Source organism: Podarcis bocagei, assembly GCF_964188305.1.
Source record: "Podarcis bocagei genome assembly, chromosome: 1".
NCBI classification, from domain to species: domain Eukaryota; kingdom Metazoa; phylum Chordata; class Lepidosauria; order Squamata; family Lacertidae; genus Podarcis; species Podarcis bocagei.
The window spans coordinates 67,637,458-67,655,551 of NC_138125.1; the positions used below are offsets into that span (position 1 = coordinate 67,637,458).

The 18,094-nt window shown below is 43.0% G+C and overlaps 1 protein-coding gene and 1 long non-coding RNA gene across 2 annotated transcripts; one reads left to right on the forward strand and one right to left on the reverse strand.

Moving 5' to 3' along the window:
• Positions 1–1,921: 1,921 nt before the first annotated feature.
• DEPDC7 (DEP domain containing 7) lies at positions 1,922–13,486 on the forward strand. The gene is made up of 9 exons (XM_081198400.1): positions 1,922–2,047; positions 4,208–4,601; positions 8,236–8,366; positions 9,658–9,847; positions 10,256–10,470; positions 10,705–10,847; positions 11,666–11,791; positions 11,887–11,965; positions 13,107–13,486. Exons 1-9 carry the CDS (start codon positions 1,975–1,977, stop codon positions 13,325–13,327), a joined length of 1,572 nt encoding a protein of 523 aa, XP_081054526.1. The 5' UTR covers positions 1,922–1,974; the 3' UTR covers positions 13,328–13,486.
• A 2,823-nt stretch (positions 13,487–16,309) lies between these two features.
• Positions 16,310–17,867, reverse strand: LOC308589575. Its single transcript, XR_014009392.1, has 2 exons — positions 17,810–17,867; positions 16,310–16,548 (listed from the first exon to the last, which is right to left on the reverse strand). It is a non-coding gene; the product is annotated as an uncharacterized lncRNA (long non-coding RNA).
• Positions 17,868–18,094: the final 227 nt, after the last annotated feature.

Below are 18,094 nucleotides of genomic sequence, written 5' to 3' on the forward strand. Positions count from 1 at the left end.
TAAAAGGGATACAAGCTGTATATACAGAACAGAATACAAAATTAATTATTAACCAGGTGATAACGAATCAATTTAAAATAGAAAAAGGAACGAGACAAGGTCCATGGCTGAGCTTTGCCTCAGATTAGATTATGTGGGCATACTAAAAAGGCATTCCCTCTCTCCAGAATCCATAGTGACTGTGATATTCTGAGGTGAATATTCCAACATGACAGTTCCCAGGGTTCTCTGGACACATTAAAACAACATTGATATAAACTCTGTAAATTTGTAGACTACATTCCAAGTAGAATTGAATCTGCCCCAATACTAGTATCTGCACCTTCAGGTCGTTTTCAGCTCAAAATTTCCAGGAGTGGTGTATTTAGGACCAACCTGGGGGACTAGGGTTTATAGCCCACTTTGAGCTACTTGGAGAGGAAAAGTGAGATATTAGTATAATAATAAAGGTAAATAAATTATATCTCAACAATCAAAGTTTGCACATTTTTGCATAGGCTGCTACCAGCTGAGCTCTTTTCACAGTTAGGTGTGTATAACATTGCATAGGATCTGGCTGGCAGAACTGCAACCCCTTCCACACTTAGTACAAAGCAGGATTTGCTTATGAGTAAACATATATAGGTTTCAGGGTGCACAGACTTGTGAAATTGAACATCTGAGACCACGAGCAATAGGAGACTTTTGGTTAACATGAATTTGATGAGGGTAAAATGCTCCCACCACCAAGATCGTAACTTGCAAAGAGCAGGGAACATACCCTCACATGCCCCGCTACCTGAGGCCTTTATAAAGAAGAGGGGCTAACCGGGAGGAGGCATGGCTACAATGCAGACTACCCTACACCATGAGCCCTGCTACCTGAGACCTTTATAAAGAAGAGGGGCTAACGAGGAGGAGGCATGGCTACAATCCAGAGACTACCTTACACCACAAGCAAAGGCCTACTAGGACCCTTATAAGCAGGAGCCCAAGTAGTAGCCCCTCACCTTCCCCTTACTTGCACTCAGCCTGAAATCCACATGGAAACCTGTACACTGACCAACCTTTCAGAGGAGGTTTTATGTGGTGTGACCACAGTGCAGTGGCACTGGAGGCTGCAGGGGGTGTCACAACATTGCAGAACAGAGCCAGGGAAGTGAGGGGTGCCAAACTTAGCATCACATAGGGTGCTGCTGAAATTTGAGAGCCCAAAGTCCACTACTGCTCCTTCTTTCAGACCTTTCCACCAATCAGAACCAGTCCACCCATTAGGTGAGGTGAGGCAATCGCCTCAGACGGCAGGCCACAGATCCCAATGCAAATCGTTATTATTCCTGCCCCCTTGTTCTTGATGCAGATATTCACTCACCCTTCTTCCCTAGTGGGGAGAGGATGGGGCGCCATTTTGAGGTTTGCCTCAGGTGCCAAAAAGGCCAAAATGTCTTGGGTGTTCCTTGTTCACAGGCAAGCCAGCTGGCAGATGTGAGCTGACCCCACTCCCCTCTAAACCCGTGTATGCAATGCAAACATATAGAACAGGCTTCCTCAACCTGGGCCGTCCAGATGTTTTTGGCCTACAACTCCCATGATCCCTAACTAGCAGGACCAGTGGTCAGGGATGATGGGAATTGTAGTCTCGAAACATCTGGAGGGCCGAGGTTGAGGAAGCCTGATAAAGAAGGTGGCTCACTCTTGGTTTCTCCCTAGAGCTACAGGGAGAAACGGGAGCCTTTGTGTGGGTGGGAGCGTCCTCTGCAAAGCACCCCAGGAACAGAGCAACTCCCTTTAGGGAAGCTCTGGTGAGCGCACCGTTGTCTTCGCCCCGCGGTTGCAGTTCGGCTTATTAAAGTAGAGGGCGGGCTCCGCCCCCGCCGCCAACGCGAGCCAATGGGAGCAGCGCCTGCGTGCGAGCGCCGCCTATTTCCCCTCCGCGAGGTGCCCGGGCTGCTCTGCTCATTCCCGGGGACGCCGAGGCAGAAACCGGCCGGCACTATGGCCAGCGTGAAGGAGAAGGCGGCGGCTTTGAATCTCTGCGCGGTGTACAGTCCGGCTAACAAGCCTCCAGGTAGGCGGCGGGTTCGGGGCTTCTTATTATGTTCTGCGGGGCAAAGCGCCTCCTAAGGCAGGTGGGTTCCGTGGGCTCCCCGCCTCTTCTCGCTGTTAAGGGTCGGCTCCTATAAAGTCATATGCAGAGCCGCCTATCTCGCGCCCTCGCCCCTCCAATTTCGCCCCGTGGGGCGGGCGGAAGGCGCTTTCTCTCACCGGCCGCAGGTGGAGGCAGCGCCCGGGTCTGACCGACGGATGGACCTTTGGCCCGACCCGCCGCGGTTGCTCTGATGCAACCCCGTATCTTCTCCCTTCGACGGCTATCTCCTCTTTTCTGGGAGATGGTTGGCCTTAGCCCTGTTGGAAGGTCAGCCGGGCGGTCAACAGAGCGTTGTTGTTGTTGTTGTTTTGCTCTTATTCTGGAGGGGTCCAGTAGCTCCGGCAGAATCCTATTTTATTATAAATTTGTATACTGCCCTTGTATACTGATCTCAGGGCGGATCGCAGCAGAAAAACGCATAATAAAAACAAGAACAAAACAAACCAATAACTCCTCCACCCCCTCTCACAAACACATATAAGAGGTAAGGTTAAAAATGTTAATTAATGTGCCTAAAGGCTAGGATGGCGTGGACTTGCCTCCTCCCAGCTCTGGTAGGTTTGCTGTTTCCGGACCTGCCGCTGGGCAAGCTATCTCTCTCTGTATGTGTGCGGTTAGAGCTGGTGGCCTGTTTCTTCAGGTTGGCTGGAGTCGCTGGGTAATATGCAAGAAGCCTTTCCTCGACAGAGGAAGCTCTTCCAGCTTGCTTTACTTACTCACATTTCTACATTAATTTCATAAAGTGCTTTCATTCCCTCGCTTCCTGCAAAAGGTCTGTTCTGTCTCTCGTAACTGAACTGCTCGCCAAAAGCCGGAGGCGCTATTCATCAGCATATTGGGTTCCTTCTTAATATATAGCCGTGGATAAATTGCTGTTTAAGTGTGATCAAATTCACGCTGGCTGTGCGATCCCTATGGAAGTTCATATATGTAAATCTGCAGGAGTTGGTCTCTTGTGGACTGTCTTCCAGGAGAGGAAATACTTTCCTCTCAGTTTGGGTAGTCTTCTGGGAGGCAGCCTTGACTCCAGTGTTGTTAGCAAACAAAGCTTTCCCTGGGGTCTGTTTGGCAACAAGAATTAGAAAAGCTGCAGTGCTGTTGGCTATGGTATGGTAGATTTTTTGTTTTAAAAAAGGAACTGTTTTTTATCTCGGCAGAACTACTCAGGCATTTGAGTTTACTGGTCTGATACGGACAGTACCAGTAGATTTAGGTGTTCTGGGGCAGCCTTTGCATCCTCCAGTACTTGACTATAAACATTATGGTCATAGGCATAAAAATTTGATGGGTGAATGTACCAGGTGTGTGTGTCTCAGGCATTTGTTTTAATAATAAAAAAGACCGTTCTGTGCTGATGGCTTTGCTGTAATTATAAAGTACAAGTAGTAACCATAACACATGCTTTCAAAATACATCTCTCTCTCTCTGCAACTTTAATCCTGAGTGGATACAAGAGCTTTTACAATCTTGTGAAGAATCATGGTCACCTGTAAAATACCTTCTTTCTCTTTCCCTCCCCCACCTCAGGAATTTGAAATGGCAGCCTTGCATAGAAGAATCTAGGGCAGGTGTGGGCAAGACTCTCCCACAAAAAGTATCCCACAAAAGTTTCTCAGTGAGAAAATGAAGATTCCCAATATTGTTAGTGATTGACTGACAGCTGCTTTATAGGGTCTCTGTGTCTGGCAGAGAGGAATCTTTCCCAGCCCTGCTAACTGATAGCATTTTTATAGTTACGGGGACATAACTGTTATATTCCCTTGAGTCAAACCTTAGAGCAGGGTTGGGGAGCCTCTGTCCTTCCCCAGATGTTGGAGTCCCAGAGTCCATCATCCCTGACCACTGACCATACTGGCTGAAGTTTATGGGAGATGGAGTCTCACTCCACCTGGCAGGCAAAAGGTTTCCCATCCCTGCGCTAGAGACCTTGTTAGCTAATGTTGCCAGTAAAAGGGCTCCACCAATATTTCCATGGGAAATGATGCACACTTTTGGAAGTGACTCCTAAAAATATTGGGTAGGTCCATAATCTGCTTCCAGAAAACTCACTGAAATACATCTCTTGCATTGCGTGTTTAGGTTTCAGCTTGGCACAGAGACCATTTGGAGCCACATATGTCTGGAGCAGCATTATCAACGCACTTCAGAGCCAAGTTGAAGTGAAAAAGCGGCGTCAGAACCTGAAATCTTTTAACGACTGTTTTATTGGCTCCGATGCAGTAGACGTCGTCTATGCCCACCTTCTGCAGAACAAATACTTTGGCAATGTAGATATTTCCCGGACTAAAGTTGTGAGAGTGTGTCAGGCACTGATGGACTACAAAGTGTTTGAAGCAGTTTCTACCAGAGTCTTTGGAAAAGACAAACGGTCTGTGTTCGAAGATAGCAGCTGCAGCCTCTACAGGTTTCCAAATGCGTGTAACCAAATGGACAGTCCGTTTGGAAAAGAGTACAGCCGGACTGTGCATCAAAGGTTAGTACCAAATAAAGTGCTGAAGATATTTGCCATGTTTTCTTGTTGTTCTATCTTGAAAGCAGCCTAACCCTAATCAGAGTTACTTTGAACTTGAGTGTTTCAGTATTAATTGGGACTTTCTAATTGTAAGTCGGGAGCCTGGCAGTCCTATCTTGTGTGCTCATTTGCTGCTGCTGTGGATGTATCTGCACATCCAAGGTAATACACACACACACACACACAGATACATACATACATATAAATAAATAAAAGCAAATCCTTCTTGAATGGCCCTAAAGTCAATAGAACTTAATTCTCTATGTGGGCTGCAATCCAAAGAACTGCGTATGCAGCTTAAAAGGTTAGGAGGGAGGATGTCTTGTCTATGGAAGGAAAAATGGTAAGCATAAGTTGTTCCACAGTCGTCAACTGAGGAAGATCTACTTTAACTGAACTCATAGTGGACTTTGCTTTGATCTGCAACTTTGTGCACCAACTCTATACATGTCACTGTCACTATCTGGCCAGGTGCCTCTGTGGATGTGGAAAGGGACAGTCGACTCCTCCCACTTGTCAGAAAGACAAGTTGTTTGGTGCTGCTATTGGCCATCTGACTAAGGATGTGTGAGCACAGCCTTGAATTCAGGATGCCCTGGGAATTACGCATGCACCAATTTTTAGTAGTTCTCATCCAACCAAGGGGTGCTGGAATTGAAGCTAGTTTCCATCCTTGCTGGATGTCTATGTCTGTCTCTCTTAAATGTATATTTTGCCTTTCAGCGTAAAGCTCCCACATTGGCTGATGATATTACTTTAATGGACAAAGTTGTCCTTTAAAACAAAGCAAAGGACAATAAAGTCAGTAAAAGCAAAAAGCTGAACAGAAACAAAAAGGCTATGGCAGCAAAATTAGTTGCCTAGTGTAAAAAGGCTTTTTGGACAATTTAAAAGCTTTAGGCACCTGGTAATGAAACTAGCACACTAGGAACTAGTTACCAGCCAAGTGTTTCTGGAAAGTGTTCCACTGTGGGATGCCACCATCAAATGGGCTCTGTCTCTGCATTCAGACAAGAGCCTCCAGTGAAGATCTTGCCAGGCAGGCAGGTTCACGTGGTTATAAATCTGTGTTTTAAAATGTCCCCAGGGATAGAAGGTAGAGCTGCCTGTAGAAGTCAAAGGAGAAATTGTAGATTTCAATGTAGCAGGAACTGAATACCAGCATGTCCCCCCACCCCAAAACAGCTGAGTATGGTGTTATTTTTTAAATCCAAAAGTGACCATGAAAGTTGCAAGTAGCTTGCATAATAGTCCCAGCTAGAGAGAGGGGGGTCAATTTCTTCTTCTTCTTCTTCTTCTTCTTCTTCTTCTTCTTCTTCTTCTTCTCCTCCTCCTCCTCCTCCTCCTCCTCCCCTTAAAATTTATTTACTGCCCTATACCCACAGGTCTCATGTGGCTCGCAGGAGAAAATCACAATATAAAAAACACAAAATACATAAAATAAAAACAACCCAATTTACACTTCAACTCTGTCATTGTCAAATGAATTTAAGTATGACTAATTTTCATTGAATCAAGTACAATTCTTGGATAGGATTTTGTTTGTATCATTCCAGCTGATGAGAGAGTGATGTATCTGAAGGCACATGCTGAAGACTCACTCACGTGGACTAATTATGATAACAGGAAGAGTTGTTCTTTTGGTCTGTTATTATATGGGTGAAGTGGACATTCAAAATGTGTTAGTGTCTTTTGAAAATGGAACCAAGGGTGGACACCAAAGTAGAATGTAAGGATGTGAGCTTATGTGTGTAATGTAAGATGACTAACATGCTTCTTACTCTTAGGAGAAAAGCATACGATTCATTTAAACCACATCCAATCCCTTCTCCCAAAGAATCCTGGGAACTGGTTTGTTAAGAATGCTGGGAAATGTATCTTTTGTGAGAGGGAAATGACAGTTCCCAGTATTATTTGGGGGAAGGCATATACTTTAAATGTGTGGTGTGGATCTGCCCTTAATTAAAATTAAACCTGTTGACAAGCAAACTGAGAGGCCTCATTTGGGTGCAATGTGCACAACCCTTGTGAAAGATGCTGAATATTACTTGGTTGTGATTTATAGTGCAATCTATATATAGCCAGATAGAAACAAGTACATTTGAATTCAGTGGTGCTTGTTCCCACTAACCTGGAAGCAGGGTTGCCTTAGACATCACACCTAAGCACCTTTGCTGGGGAGTAAATCCTATTGAACTTAGTAGGACTTACTTCTGAGTACACATAGCTTGGCCCCTTAGACGCAGTGTTGGAAACTGAGATAGAAAAGCTAGAAGCTAAATGGCTCCTGGAACCTGGATTACAGGTGCAAAAACAGGATTGCTAGTCGCCATTTCCTCCCCGCCCCCAATGCAGTAGCACTTTATATTTAGTTTTTTGAAACGCATGAACTAATGCACAATTCACATCAGTGACACATTGTAAATATCACATTTTTAATGGCAGTTCTTAATTGGACACCGCAAACATAAATGGGGCTCAGCCTCAGCAATTGTGGCCAACCATAAGTATTTATAAATACGGGGCTGGGGCTGTGTGTCTTAGCTCAATATGTTTTATCACAGCTTCAAGTAATGCAGTCACAGTTAAATATGTCCATTATATCAAACTTCTTGGAAGAACAGGCCTAACAGCACAATCTTAGCCATTTCTACACAGAAATAGAGCCTACTGAAATAGAACTAGGCAAATGGGATTGGGATTGTAACAGATTGGTTTTGATACTCTTATGACAGGTCAATTAACATGTTGTTGTTTAGTCATTTAGTCGTGTCCGACTCTTTGTGACCCCATGGACCAGAGCACACCAGGCACTTCTGTCTTCCACTGCCTCCTGCAGTTTGGTCAAACTCATGCTGGTAGCTTCGAGAACACTGTCCAACCATCTCGTCCTCTGTCGTCCCCTTCTCCTTGTGCCCTCCATCTTTCCCAACATCAGGGTCTTTTCCAGGGAGTCTTCTCTTCTCATGAGGTGGCCAAAGTATTGGAGCCTCAGCTTCATGATCTGTCCTTCCAGTGAGCACTCAGGGCTGATTTCCTTAAGAAAGGATAGGTTTGATCTTCTTGCAGTCCATGGGACTCTCAAGAGTCTCCTCCAGCACCATAATTCAAAAGCATTAATTCTTCGGTGATCAGCCTTCCTTATGGCCCAACTCTCACTTCCATACATCACTACTGGGAAAACTGTAGCTTTAACTATACGGACCTTTGTTGGCAAGGTGATGTCTCTGCTTTTTAAGATGCTGTCTAGGTTTGTCATTGCTTTTCTCCCAAGAAGCAGGCGTCTTTTAATTTTGTGACTGCTGTCACCATCTGCAGTGATCATGGAGCCCAAGAAAGTAAAATCTCTCACTACCTCCATTTCTTCCCCTTCTATTTGCCAGGAGGTGATTAACATAAGGGACACTAATGTGTATTCAGTTATCTTGAGCATGTATCTCTTTGGTTCATTTTTATGTTTGAAGCAGAATGTTTGTATTTTTTGCCCTTCAGTTGAGTAGTCATGAATTCAAAGCTCACTTGTAGAGACTATCGCTACCAGGACCTTTCTGGCTGATGAGCAGATAACGTGAATAATCCATTTTTCTTTCTTCAGACAGGAGAAAAGAACATTACTTAGCATAACACCAGTGAAATCAGGAAGCTTGGAGGATCTCTTGGAAAACTTGAGTCTAACGCCTGTTAGTTCCTCTCAAGTAAATACCTCTCCAAACTTTTCTCACCAAGGTAAGTGATGCACAAACATCATAATTGCTTGCACCCAAGGGAAGGAATGGATGCCTTGTTTTAAACTGGTGGGAACTTGCAAATTTAGCTCCTTTCCACTACCAAATACAGTGCTTAGAATAAAAGGAATACACTGTGGAGTGTATTTTCTTGACTTACAGCAGATGCCTATTGCCTCCCCATCCTGAGAAATCGTGCAAGGCCAGCCTCTGACACTGACCCACAACTGTCACAGGGAATAGAAGTTTGTGAACTTATGCTGGAGGGCCTGGTGATGATCAGTATAGACAAGCCCTCACCAGCTCAGTACCTATGGTGTGTTTTGGACAACAACTTCCATCAACCCCAGCCAGCATGGCCTAGCCATTTGCTTATCCAGTGATGTGCTGCTGTCTGCCTTCTCTCCCCAAGCTCTTTAGACTACAGATACCAAAACTATCCCAAAGGGAAGGGCTGACTGTGGTTGTTTTGAAAATGGCATCGCCTCACATTTTTTACTTGTAGTGGCTAAAAAACTTTTATGTATTACATTTATTATGTAGCCACCCCAGAATAGAAGTTCCCTGGATGGCTTACAAAGCAACAAATAAAATAAGTGCATCATAAAACAATAAAAACTATTTCAAATTATAATTTTTTAAAATGAAATTCAGTTTAAAACTCAGATTTAAAGCTTAGCCACTAGTAGTGCAAGTGTTCAAAGCTTTTTGTTACCTTTAAAATTTAGCTGGATTTAAGAAGGCTTGGATGTGTTTCTGCCACTATTTCATCTTCATTGATGGGAAAACCCAAAATTAGGGTTGTTTTTCTGTAGTTGAAAATTTAGTCCTGATTAGAAAATGCAGCAAGCAGACAAGTTCTTGCTTTTCAGTTTTGGAATCCTTGAATGTGGCAGAGGCTCTTGAAGCTAAGGAATCCATTGTTCCAACTCAAAAGTCTTCAACAAGGCCTCCTTTCTTTACGCATCCTTATTAGCATGATTTATGTGATTGGATTCCCTGTGCAGCAAAGATCATTCGCAAGTTCCACAGGAAAAAATGCAAAGCATGTTGACTATGCCCAAATGCTTGCTGTTCCCTGCATAAATTGCTGTTGGTCACCTTCCTTTTACCCTGATAAAGTACACTTGTAAGTTGATAATGCATTAATAAGGAAGCAGGTCGCTTAAGTGTTCTTTCAGTGAAGTATTAAGTCTCTTAGGCTAAAAGACAAATACTGCAATAGCAAATTACTCCTTGACCCCTAAATAACTTTAGCTAACTGGATCTTGGCATTTGAATTGTGCTTCTAGTTATTAACGAAGTCTGGAGAGAGCAAACAATTACCCGCCTCCTGCAGCTTATAGATCTTCCACTTCTTGACTCTTTACTTGAGTACCAGAAGGCAGGATCTAAATTTCCACAAACAAAGCAAGAGTCTGAATGTAAGATCACAAGCAACTACCTGGACCGGGAAATTCTGAAAGCATTCGGAGACTCTCAGTAAGTATGTATGTTGATGAACAGGAACACAAGAAGCTGAGTTTACTTTTACCTGCAGGGCAAATAGCATCTTTAGAGGCATGTTTATTTTGGGGGGAAGGGGGAGGATTTGGACCAAGAAAATAGTGTGCTGGAAGGGTTACTTTTCCTGCCTCTGTGCTGCAGTTCCCATTTTAACTGTATTCACCTCCCATCCCACCCGCAAGGTGCTTTGATCTTTTTCTTAAATGCCACCACTGAAGATCTTTTCTTCATAGAATCATAGAATCATTCATCTCTCAGGTCACAGCTAGCTTTGGCCCTAAGCTGTTATTATGATTTCAATGGGCCTTGGTTATGGACAGACTTTACCTGGAGTAGGGCCCATGACTTTGAAAATATACATACATAGGAATTTTCATTTTCTAGGACGGATGAATGGCTGTCGGCAGCAATAGACTGTCTGGAGTATCTGCCAGATCCGATGGTGGTTGATGTGAGCCGTAATTTGCCTAAGCAGCCTGACAAAGTACATTTTGGGAAGCTGCTGCTGTTTGATACCATTGGTAGATACTATAGCCAAAAGAAGGAACCACTGTTAAGTCATGCACCCGAAATCCACCTGGGCATTGCAGAGCTGCTAGGTAAGTACAATTGGCTTCCAAATTTCTAGATGACTAGCTACATTCTTTATCAATGTATACAGACATGTGGAGTGAAAACTCTTGTAAAATGCATACTGTACTGTATAGCTCAATGGTAACTGTGCTTTTATTGGCAAACTTGACAAGTTTGTGGTGATGGGGAATTGTCGGTATTTAAACAGAACAGTAATGTTGGGTGTTAGTCATAAACTCCCTCGTTCTTCTTTGTTCCAGTTAATGGGAAAACTGATCAAGCTTTGGAAGCGATTCAGCTCTACTTGAAGTTACTGGATAGTACAAGAAGAGAGGAGTTCAGGAGACTACTCTACTTCATGGCTATTATCGCTCAGAATTCTGATCTTAAGATCCAAGCAGAGGCAAGTGTGATCACTTAGGGCCCCTTCTAATGTAACCTTCAATGACATGTCAGTCTTTGGAGCAGAGCAGTGCCACTAGGTTAATGTTGGAAATATGAGATTGCTATGGTGGGAGCCCATGCCATGATTCCTTCCCATGGTGGCACCGTCCTTTTGAGAAACCGAAGCTCTGAAGTGGGAAGGAGCCACAATATGGGTTTCTCCCACGTGACTTTGGGTTTCCAGTGCTGCTAACCAATGGATCAAAGAGTCACACTGCAGCAGTTTCCACACCACCAGACAGAATATTGTTTACTTTAATATTTTATATATATTTTAAATCTGAGCTGGGACCTTATGACAAAGAGTAGGTAAGAAATAGTGGTTAATAACAATAGTAAGCAATAATGATAGTTAACAATGATAAAAAATAATGGGTCGTTTCCAGTGTGACTGTTCTGCTAGCATAGTATTTTCCCTTTCCCGTCCCCTGTGCACCCTCAAAATCTGCTCCAGAGGGTTGGAGGGAGCCCCTGGAGCAGATTCTGAAGGTGTGCAAGGAAAGGAGAGGAAGGAAAAGTCCACTTGCACAATGGGAACTCTGTGCACAGTGTTGGATACAACCCCTAAATGACCAATAACAATAATATTGGGATGATTTTAAGCAGACTTATGCATAAGCTGTACTGAACTCTATTAAGCTTACTTCACAAAATAAGTAACTTGAATTCACATAATTTTCTGTAGCCTTACAAAGCAAACTATAGAAAACTTGTGCTTGAAAACAGAGTAAGTAAGCAGGGAAACACTCCTTTAATCATTTTTCCCCTATTTCGTAGAGCGACAACCGGATGGTTGTGAAAAGAACTTTCTCCAAAGCCATAGTCAACAATAAAAGTTTATCTAAAGGAAAAACTGACCTTCTAATTTTGTTTTTGGTGGACTACCAGAAAGATGTATTAAAAGTAAGTGCCTTAAACCTTGTTCCCCTGCTGTTGCTTGTTACTGAATTATCATCCTAAATTTTAATGACTAAAAGAAGCTGTTGCTTTTCTCCAAGATCCCAGGGACGTTGCATAAAATGGTTAGTGACAAGCTTGTGGCTATACAGCAGGGGAAAGATTCCAACCTGAATACAGGTAACCATGTATTTAATAACATTTAAGTCCTTGGCTGGGGAATCGGTGGCCCTCTACCTGTTGTTGGACTACAGCTCTCATCAGACCTGACCATTGGCCATGCTGGCTAGGACTGATAGGAGCTGAAGTACAGCAACATCTGGAGGGCCACAAGTTTCCACATCCCTGTTTTTTAATCACTTCTAAAGAAACCTCTGGCAAAACCTGGAATAATCTTATCTTAATTGACTCTACCATTTATTTGAACATAGCGAGATTGAAACTTGGTAAGGCATGGCTTGGGTGTAGTGGTTAAGAGCGGTAGTCACGTAATCTGGGAAACCGGGTTCGCATCTCCGCTCCTCCACATGCAGCTGCTGGGTGACCTTGGGCCAGTCACACTTATGTGAAGTCTCTCAGCCCCACTCACCTCACAGAGTGTTTGTTGTGGGGGAGGAAGGGAAAGGAGAACGTTAGCCACTTTGAGACTCCTGAAGGGGAGTGAAAGGCGGGATATCAAATCCAAACTCTTCTTCTTCTTCTTCTTGGGTTAGTGATGCATTGGGGCCCATTCAGCAGTGTGGTTCTATGAAAATGCAAGCTAATTAAGTAGACTGAGATGAAAGCAGTTGTGAGATGGTCAAGAGCATGAGTGGGAAATCCCTGGTCCCAATTTCTTTAGCCATGAGATTACTAGGTGGTCTTAAGCAAGATATTCAGCCTACGTCCTTTATCTGTAAAATGGGGGTAATACTGGACTCCCTTCCAGAGTGATATAGGGCAAGGGTGGGGAACAGGATCCAGCTTAGGAGGGGGGCAAATTCTGAGGCCTCCCCCTCCCCACATGTCACTTTGCTAGGTAGGTAGGGCTACCCACCTGTCAGTGGCCTGTTGTTGTGTTACATCTGATAACGTCAGTATGAGGGAAACATGAGAATGTGTTCCTGTTGTGGCAGGGATCAGCTCAGCTCAGAAGGTGTGGGGCCATGTGGGGAAGGGTGGAGGGAAATGACTTCACCTTCACAAGCCAAATTAGGATCCCTGGCAGGCCAGAGGCTCCCCATGCCTCTGCTCTATTGATTATGGATATGAGAATACTGTGTATCAATGACAAGAGTTACCACTATACTTTTATGAATGGGTTTTCATGCTTGCTTTTTAGGATATACTTTCTGCCAGCAACTTGACAAAAGTGAGTATCATCACAGTGCAAAGAAGACTACAAAAAAGGAACTTGTATCTTTGCTAAAATCTATTGATGAGGACTCCAGTCTCTCTGCCAAAGAGCGGAAGAGGTTGCTTGATCAATTCTATGCTAGTAATCCAGCTATCTTTTTGCAGTATTTTCATGACAGAGGTACCGATGGAGGTGTCGAACTTTAGCTCTAGAAGGATACTGGGATACTAATAACTTTTGGAAGCACTTATTTTGTATCTTTTTAATTTTTTTGTATTGTACTTAAATAAAAGTGGTTTTGTAATATGGAGTCCCCATGTAATAACATTATTTAAAAATAATTAAAGCTTCTATTTAAATCTTAATTGTTTAGATTCTTGATTTAAAAAAAACAAAAAACGGGGGTGGGGAGGGAAGTTTAGGCCAGTGTATGAGTTTTTAGCTTTGTTCAAACTCTTTTGGAAGCTCCTGAAAACTAGACTTTATTTGGTGAATATAATTTTTGCTCCTGATTGTCAGATCTCACTGCCACTGGACTATAACAACCACATGGTTTCTCCGTGTAACACAAGGCTGTTGGATATATATATATATATATATATATATATATATATATATGCCCATAAATTATTACAAGATTGTTATTTGTCCATGACAAGTCTATGTTTGTATGTGACTTGTTCACGTGTTGTGAGTTTATAAATACCTTCAATCCATTTGTTGAAGGGAGTTGCATTTTTATTTTTCCAGTTCATCAATACCAGTCATCTTGCTATAGTAGGGGTGTGGAGAGTCAATTCATATTATCCCTTTGTTAGGTTCCATGTATTGTGTATATAATTCAAAAGGATATTTTTAGGCCAAGTTGGTCTTGAATTAACAGTGCATGGCAGTCACTTGCCAATTGTGTAAATACCTGTGATTGTGTTTAACCTTATGTTCATGTTTATTGAACTCTGAAGAACAAATAATCCTCCACAAAGGTGAGCAGCAGCAATCTTCCGTTGGTCCACTTGGGCATAAACTCCATTAAATTTAGTGGGGTTCAGAGTAAACGTAAAAAATAATAGGGCTTGTTAGAAAAAGCATGCTTGTTTTTGTAGGACATGTCTTGTGTACAGGCCAGTTCATATGATCCTTGCGAACACCTCAGCTTAATTGTATTTGATAGTGGCATGCTGAAATGTCGCTTATGCCCAGGGCAGTGAGTCCCAGTGATTGCTTTGTCAGAGGCACAACACAATCCAGAGGGATTAAGTGCCTGCTTGGAAAATAAGGACTGAATCATATACTCCAGGGTTGTGTAAATTACCCTTGTACTTTGATGCCAAGAGAGTTTGGGATATGCATGAAGTCACTGTTACTGCCTTCTCTGCTGATAGATCTAAAAGTGCAGCTGATGGTGATCTGGAACTACAGTATTTTTTTAAAAAAACAAAACACTGTCTTGGTCCATGGAACATCTACATAAATCTGTAGTAGAAACCTAATGGAGGTTTCTGTGAACCTTCTTGGATTTAGAGGGCAGTTGTAAATCATCATTATTGCCATACCACCACTTCTGCCCTTACATGGACACGACAAGAATTGTATCAGTGCAAAGAATGCTCGTTGGTGGATGTTTTCCATTCTGTTGAACAATAGGGACCTGAAGCTAATAAACTGGCCAAGGGTGAGCAAAACTTTCCAACATAAAGGTTCACTCCTCAGGAGACTACCACCACTGAACCCATTTTTATTTACTGTTGCAATTGGCTCCATAATATGCAGCCAAAAAAAGAAAAAGAGAAAAAATGCAAAGCTCCGCTTTAATATTTCTCACTCCTTTATTGGGTTATTCCCACCATAATGTGGCATATTGGAGTTATCTGTTCCAGTAGATAGGCTTTGAAGTATAGGCCCTACCATACTACTTGGCATTCTAGGCTTAAATAGTTACTTGCTAATTTTCTGCGCATGGGAACATAAATAGTGCAAAGAGGAACCAAAAATAAATGGGGGTAGACTGCTTTTAATGCATTTCTGCTGATAATAAGAAATTAAATGCTGCTGCCTATATCTTAAAAAGTTTTCCTGTTTGGAAATGGTTCCAAATAAGGCATATGCTTAACCATTGGCCTTCATGTGTATAGTTCATATGTATAGTTTCTAGATGGCCAACTATGCTTTGGTTTTGTTTCTCAAAGAGCAATTCCTTATAACAGATTGCAGTGGCAATCTGATGGAAGCCCCACTCCAAGTGTGGGCAGGGGGAGTGGAAAGGTACAGCAGGTTTATGGTACTTGGACTCAATCAGAGACGAAGCCACGCCAAGGCACAGGAGAACCATGCAGTATAGCACACACCAGGGTGGTGCATTATTATGTGGTTGGCCCTCTGATTGCTAAAATAAGGGCTTGGGAAACAACCTATTGGGCGCAAAAATCAAAGGGATAAAAGTGCTGTCTGGTTTCAAGTCACTGCTGCAAGATAGGACCATCCCATAGTAACCTGACAAGACAATATGTCCAAGGGTTAGGTACTCATGTGACTAGTGACTGCAGAGTGCGGCTGAAGTTAGGTGTGTTGGGTTGGACTAATCTGGATCCAGTTTCTATTGCTAGGTGCTGTCTTCTGCTTCACTGACTGCTTTTTTCCATGGCTGGCTTTCTTGCCTGGTGGTATCATTTTCAGCTTTGGCTTGCATTTTTGCCTTTTGCTCAAATGGCTGATTATAATGCTTTGCAAGTACTGTAGTAATAATAATAATAATAATAAATTTTATTTATATCCCGCCCTCCCCAGCCGAAGCCGGGCTCAGGGCGGCTAACAACAATCAAATAATCAGTCAAATAATCACACAATCTAAAAATATTTCATTATAAAAATTAATTAAATCAAATTGATGGCAACCAATTAAGCAAAATTCTGAGCAGGTTGCCAGAGGAGGGAGTCAGGCTGCGCCCTGACCAAAAGCCTGGCGGAACAACTCTGTCTTGCAGGCCCTGCGGAAAGATGTCAGGTCCCGCAGGGCCCTAGTCTCTTGTGACAGAGCATTCCACCAGTTTGGAGCCGCAGCCGAGAAGGCCCTGGCTCTGGCTCTAGTTGAGTACTGAAGCTACATTTATCTCTCTTCCTCTCCCCCCCCCAGTTTCCTGACTTGTTTCCTCCTGGGATTTAATTGATCTCTCTTTATATAAATAGTAAAATTGTGGATGTGTCCCTTTTCAGGCGATGTTTTTAATGGTTTATTTGCTGTTCCTTAGTTTTTTTCAGAGGTAAGCACAGAATAAACTGATTTTACAGGTACTATCACTTTCTGAAGATATCTTACTTGTTTTGTCTAAGCTCTCATTGTTTCCCCCTGGACTAATGTTCTGTTCTGGATGGCAACCAATTCTGAGCTGTAGGGAATTGTCCAAGTAGAAGAGAGCCATCAGTCACAGATCTGCAGGGATTATAAGGGAAAGAAATAAGGCACTTGAATCTGATGAAGGTTTATAATGTGAACCCTCCTACCTAGATGAAATACATATTGAGCAGGGCTTTTTCAGCCAGAAATTGTTGGAAATCAGTTCTGGTATCTCTCAGGTGGGAGCCATTGGCATTATAAGAGAACAAGGGAGGTGTTCATGGTGAGTTCCAACACCTCTTTTTCTAGAAAAATAGAAGTGATATTGAGGATTAAGGATTCCTATGCATTTCACATGTCTCCTAAACATGTTCAGGATCCTTCCAACAAAATGACAGCAACAGACCTGTGCTCTTGGAAGTAAACGTTTTATAGAGGGAAGAATATAATTTCCCTACTCACTCTTCCCCAGTTAGATTATTCCAAGAATAAACATAAGGTGATATGATACCTGTCCGTTGCCTCTGCAGAACAATGTAGATTTATTCTCACAATGTGAATTTATTCACATGTGTTCTGTTTTGCTTCTCACTCAGCATTCACTGATGTTTTCAATCGGAGGTCAGGTAGGTGGTGACTAGGGAATAAACTTTGTGGTGACACAATGTATATCTCTCCAAATCATTTATTTGCCCAGCTATTTAATTGCCGTTGTATAGCTTATTATTATTGGTAGTTATAGGCTATATTTCAGGAAGGCCCCCTCTTCTTTTCTATTTTCCTATTTTTACTGAGTGCATTGTATGTTGCTTTTGTTGACTTCCTATTGTTTTTATATTGTCTATTGTTTTGTTGTATCTGCTTTTGTTGTTGCATATTTGTATTGGTTAGTCTAGAATGATGTCATCTAAAGGGCTCCTTCATAGCTTTAATTATTGATTGTATGACTGTACTGCAGTTTGGTCAGGAGAGGGTTAATGGAAGCAGCATAACTTTCTGAGGTAACTGATAGCACTGGCAGGGCGATCAACTACCCTCTTTTATTAAGGAGGCATCATTTAGACACCGGAGCTCAGCTCCCCATACACCCCACACCTGCTGCTGAAAGTACCCAGAGGCCCGATTCTGCGCTCTGAGAGAATTCAGTACAGTACTAAGGCATTGTGAAGCCACCGCCCCCCTGAAACCTAATGAGCAGTTTTATTTGGCGCTCTGATGCTGAGAGTCCAAATGATGCTCAGCGCCAGCCTGTATATAAAACCGTTTATAGTAACGACGCCAGAATCTCAGGTGACCTTAATTTTATTTTAAAGAAACCAAACACGAGATAGGTGCGGGCACCCTTGAAATTTCTCACCATTCAGTGAATGGGGTGCATACGCCATTCTTTTCTCTTCGTCCCCCCGCCCCCCAGCTTGGGGAGCAAACCTCACTTAACACAGCAGGACGGCATTCCCAAGTAAACATGCCCGGGGCTGCAATGCCTGACGAGCTGGCCCGACTGATCCCTTTCGGACATTGACCAGCAACCTATTTTGCAGGACGGCTGTGCGGGAGAGCCAAACAAAGGCTTCCTCTTGAACAGCGTGCATGCTTAGAAACATGTTTGCAGGGAGGCGTTTCCAGCACGCCCCGTGCCAGT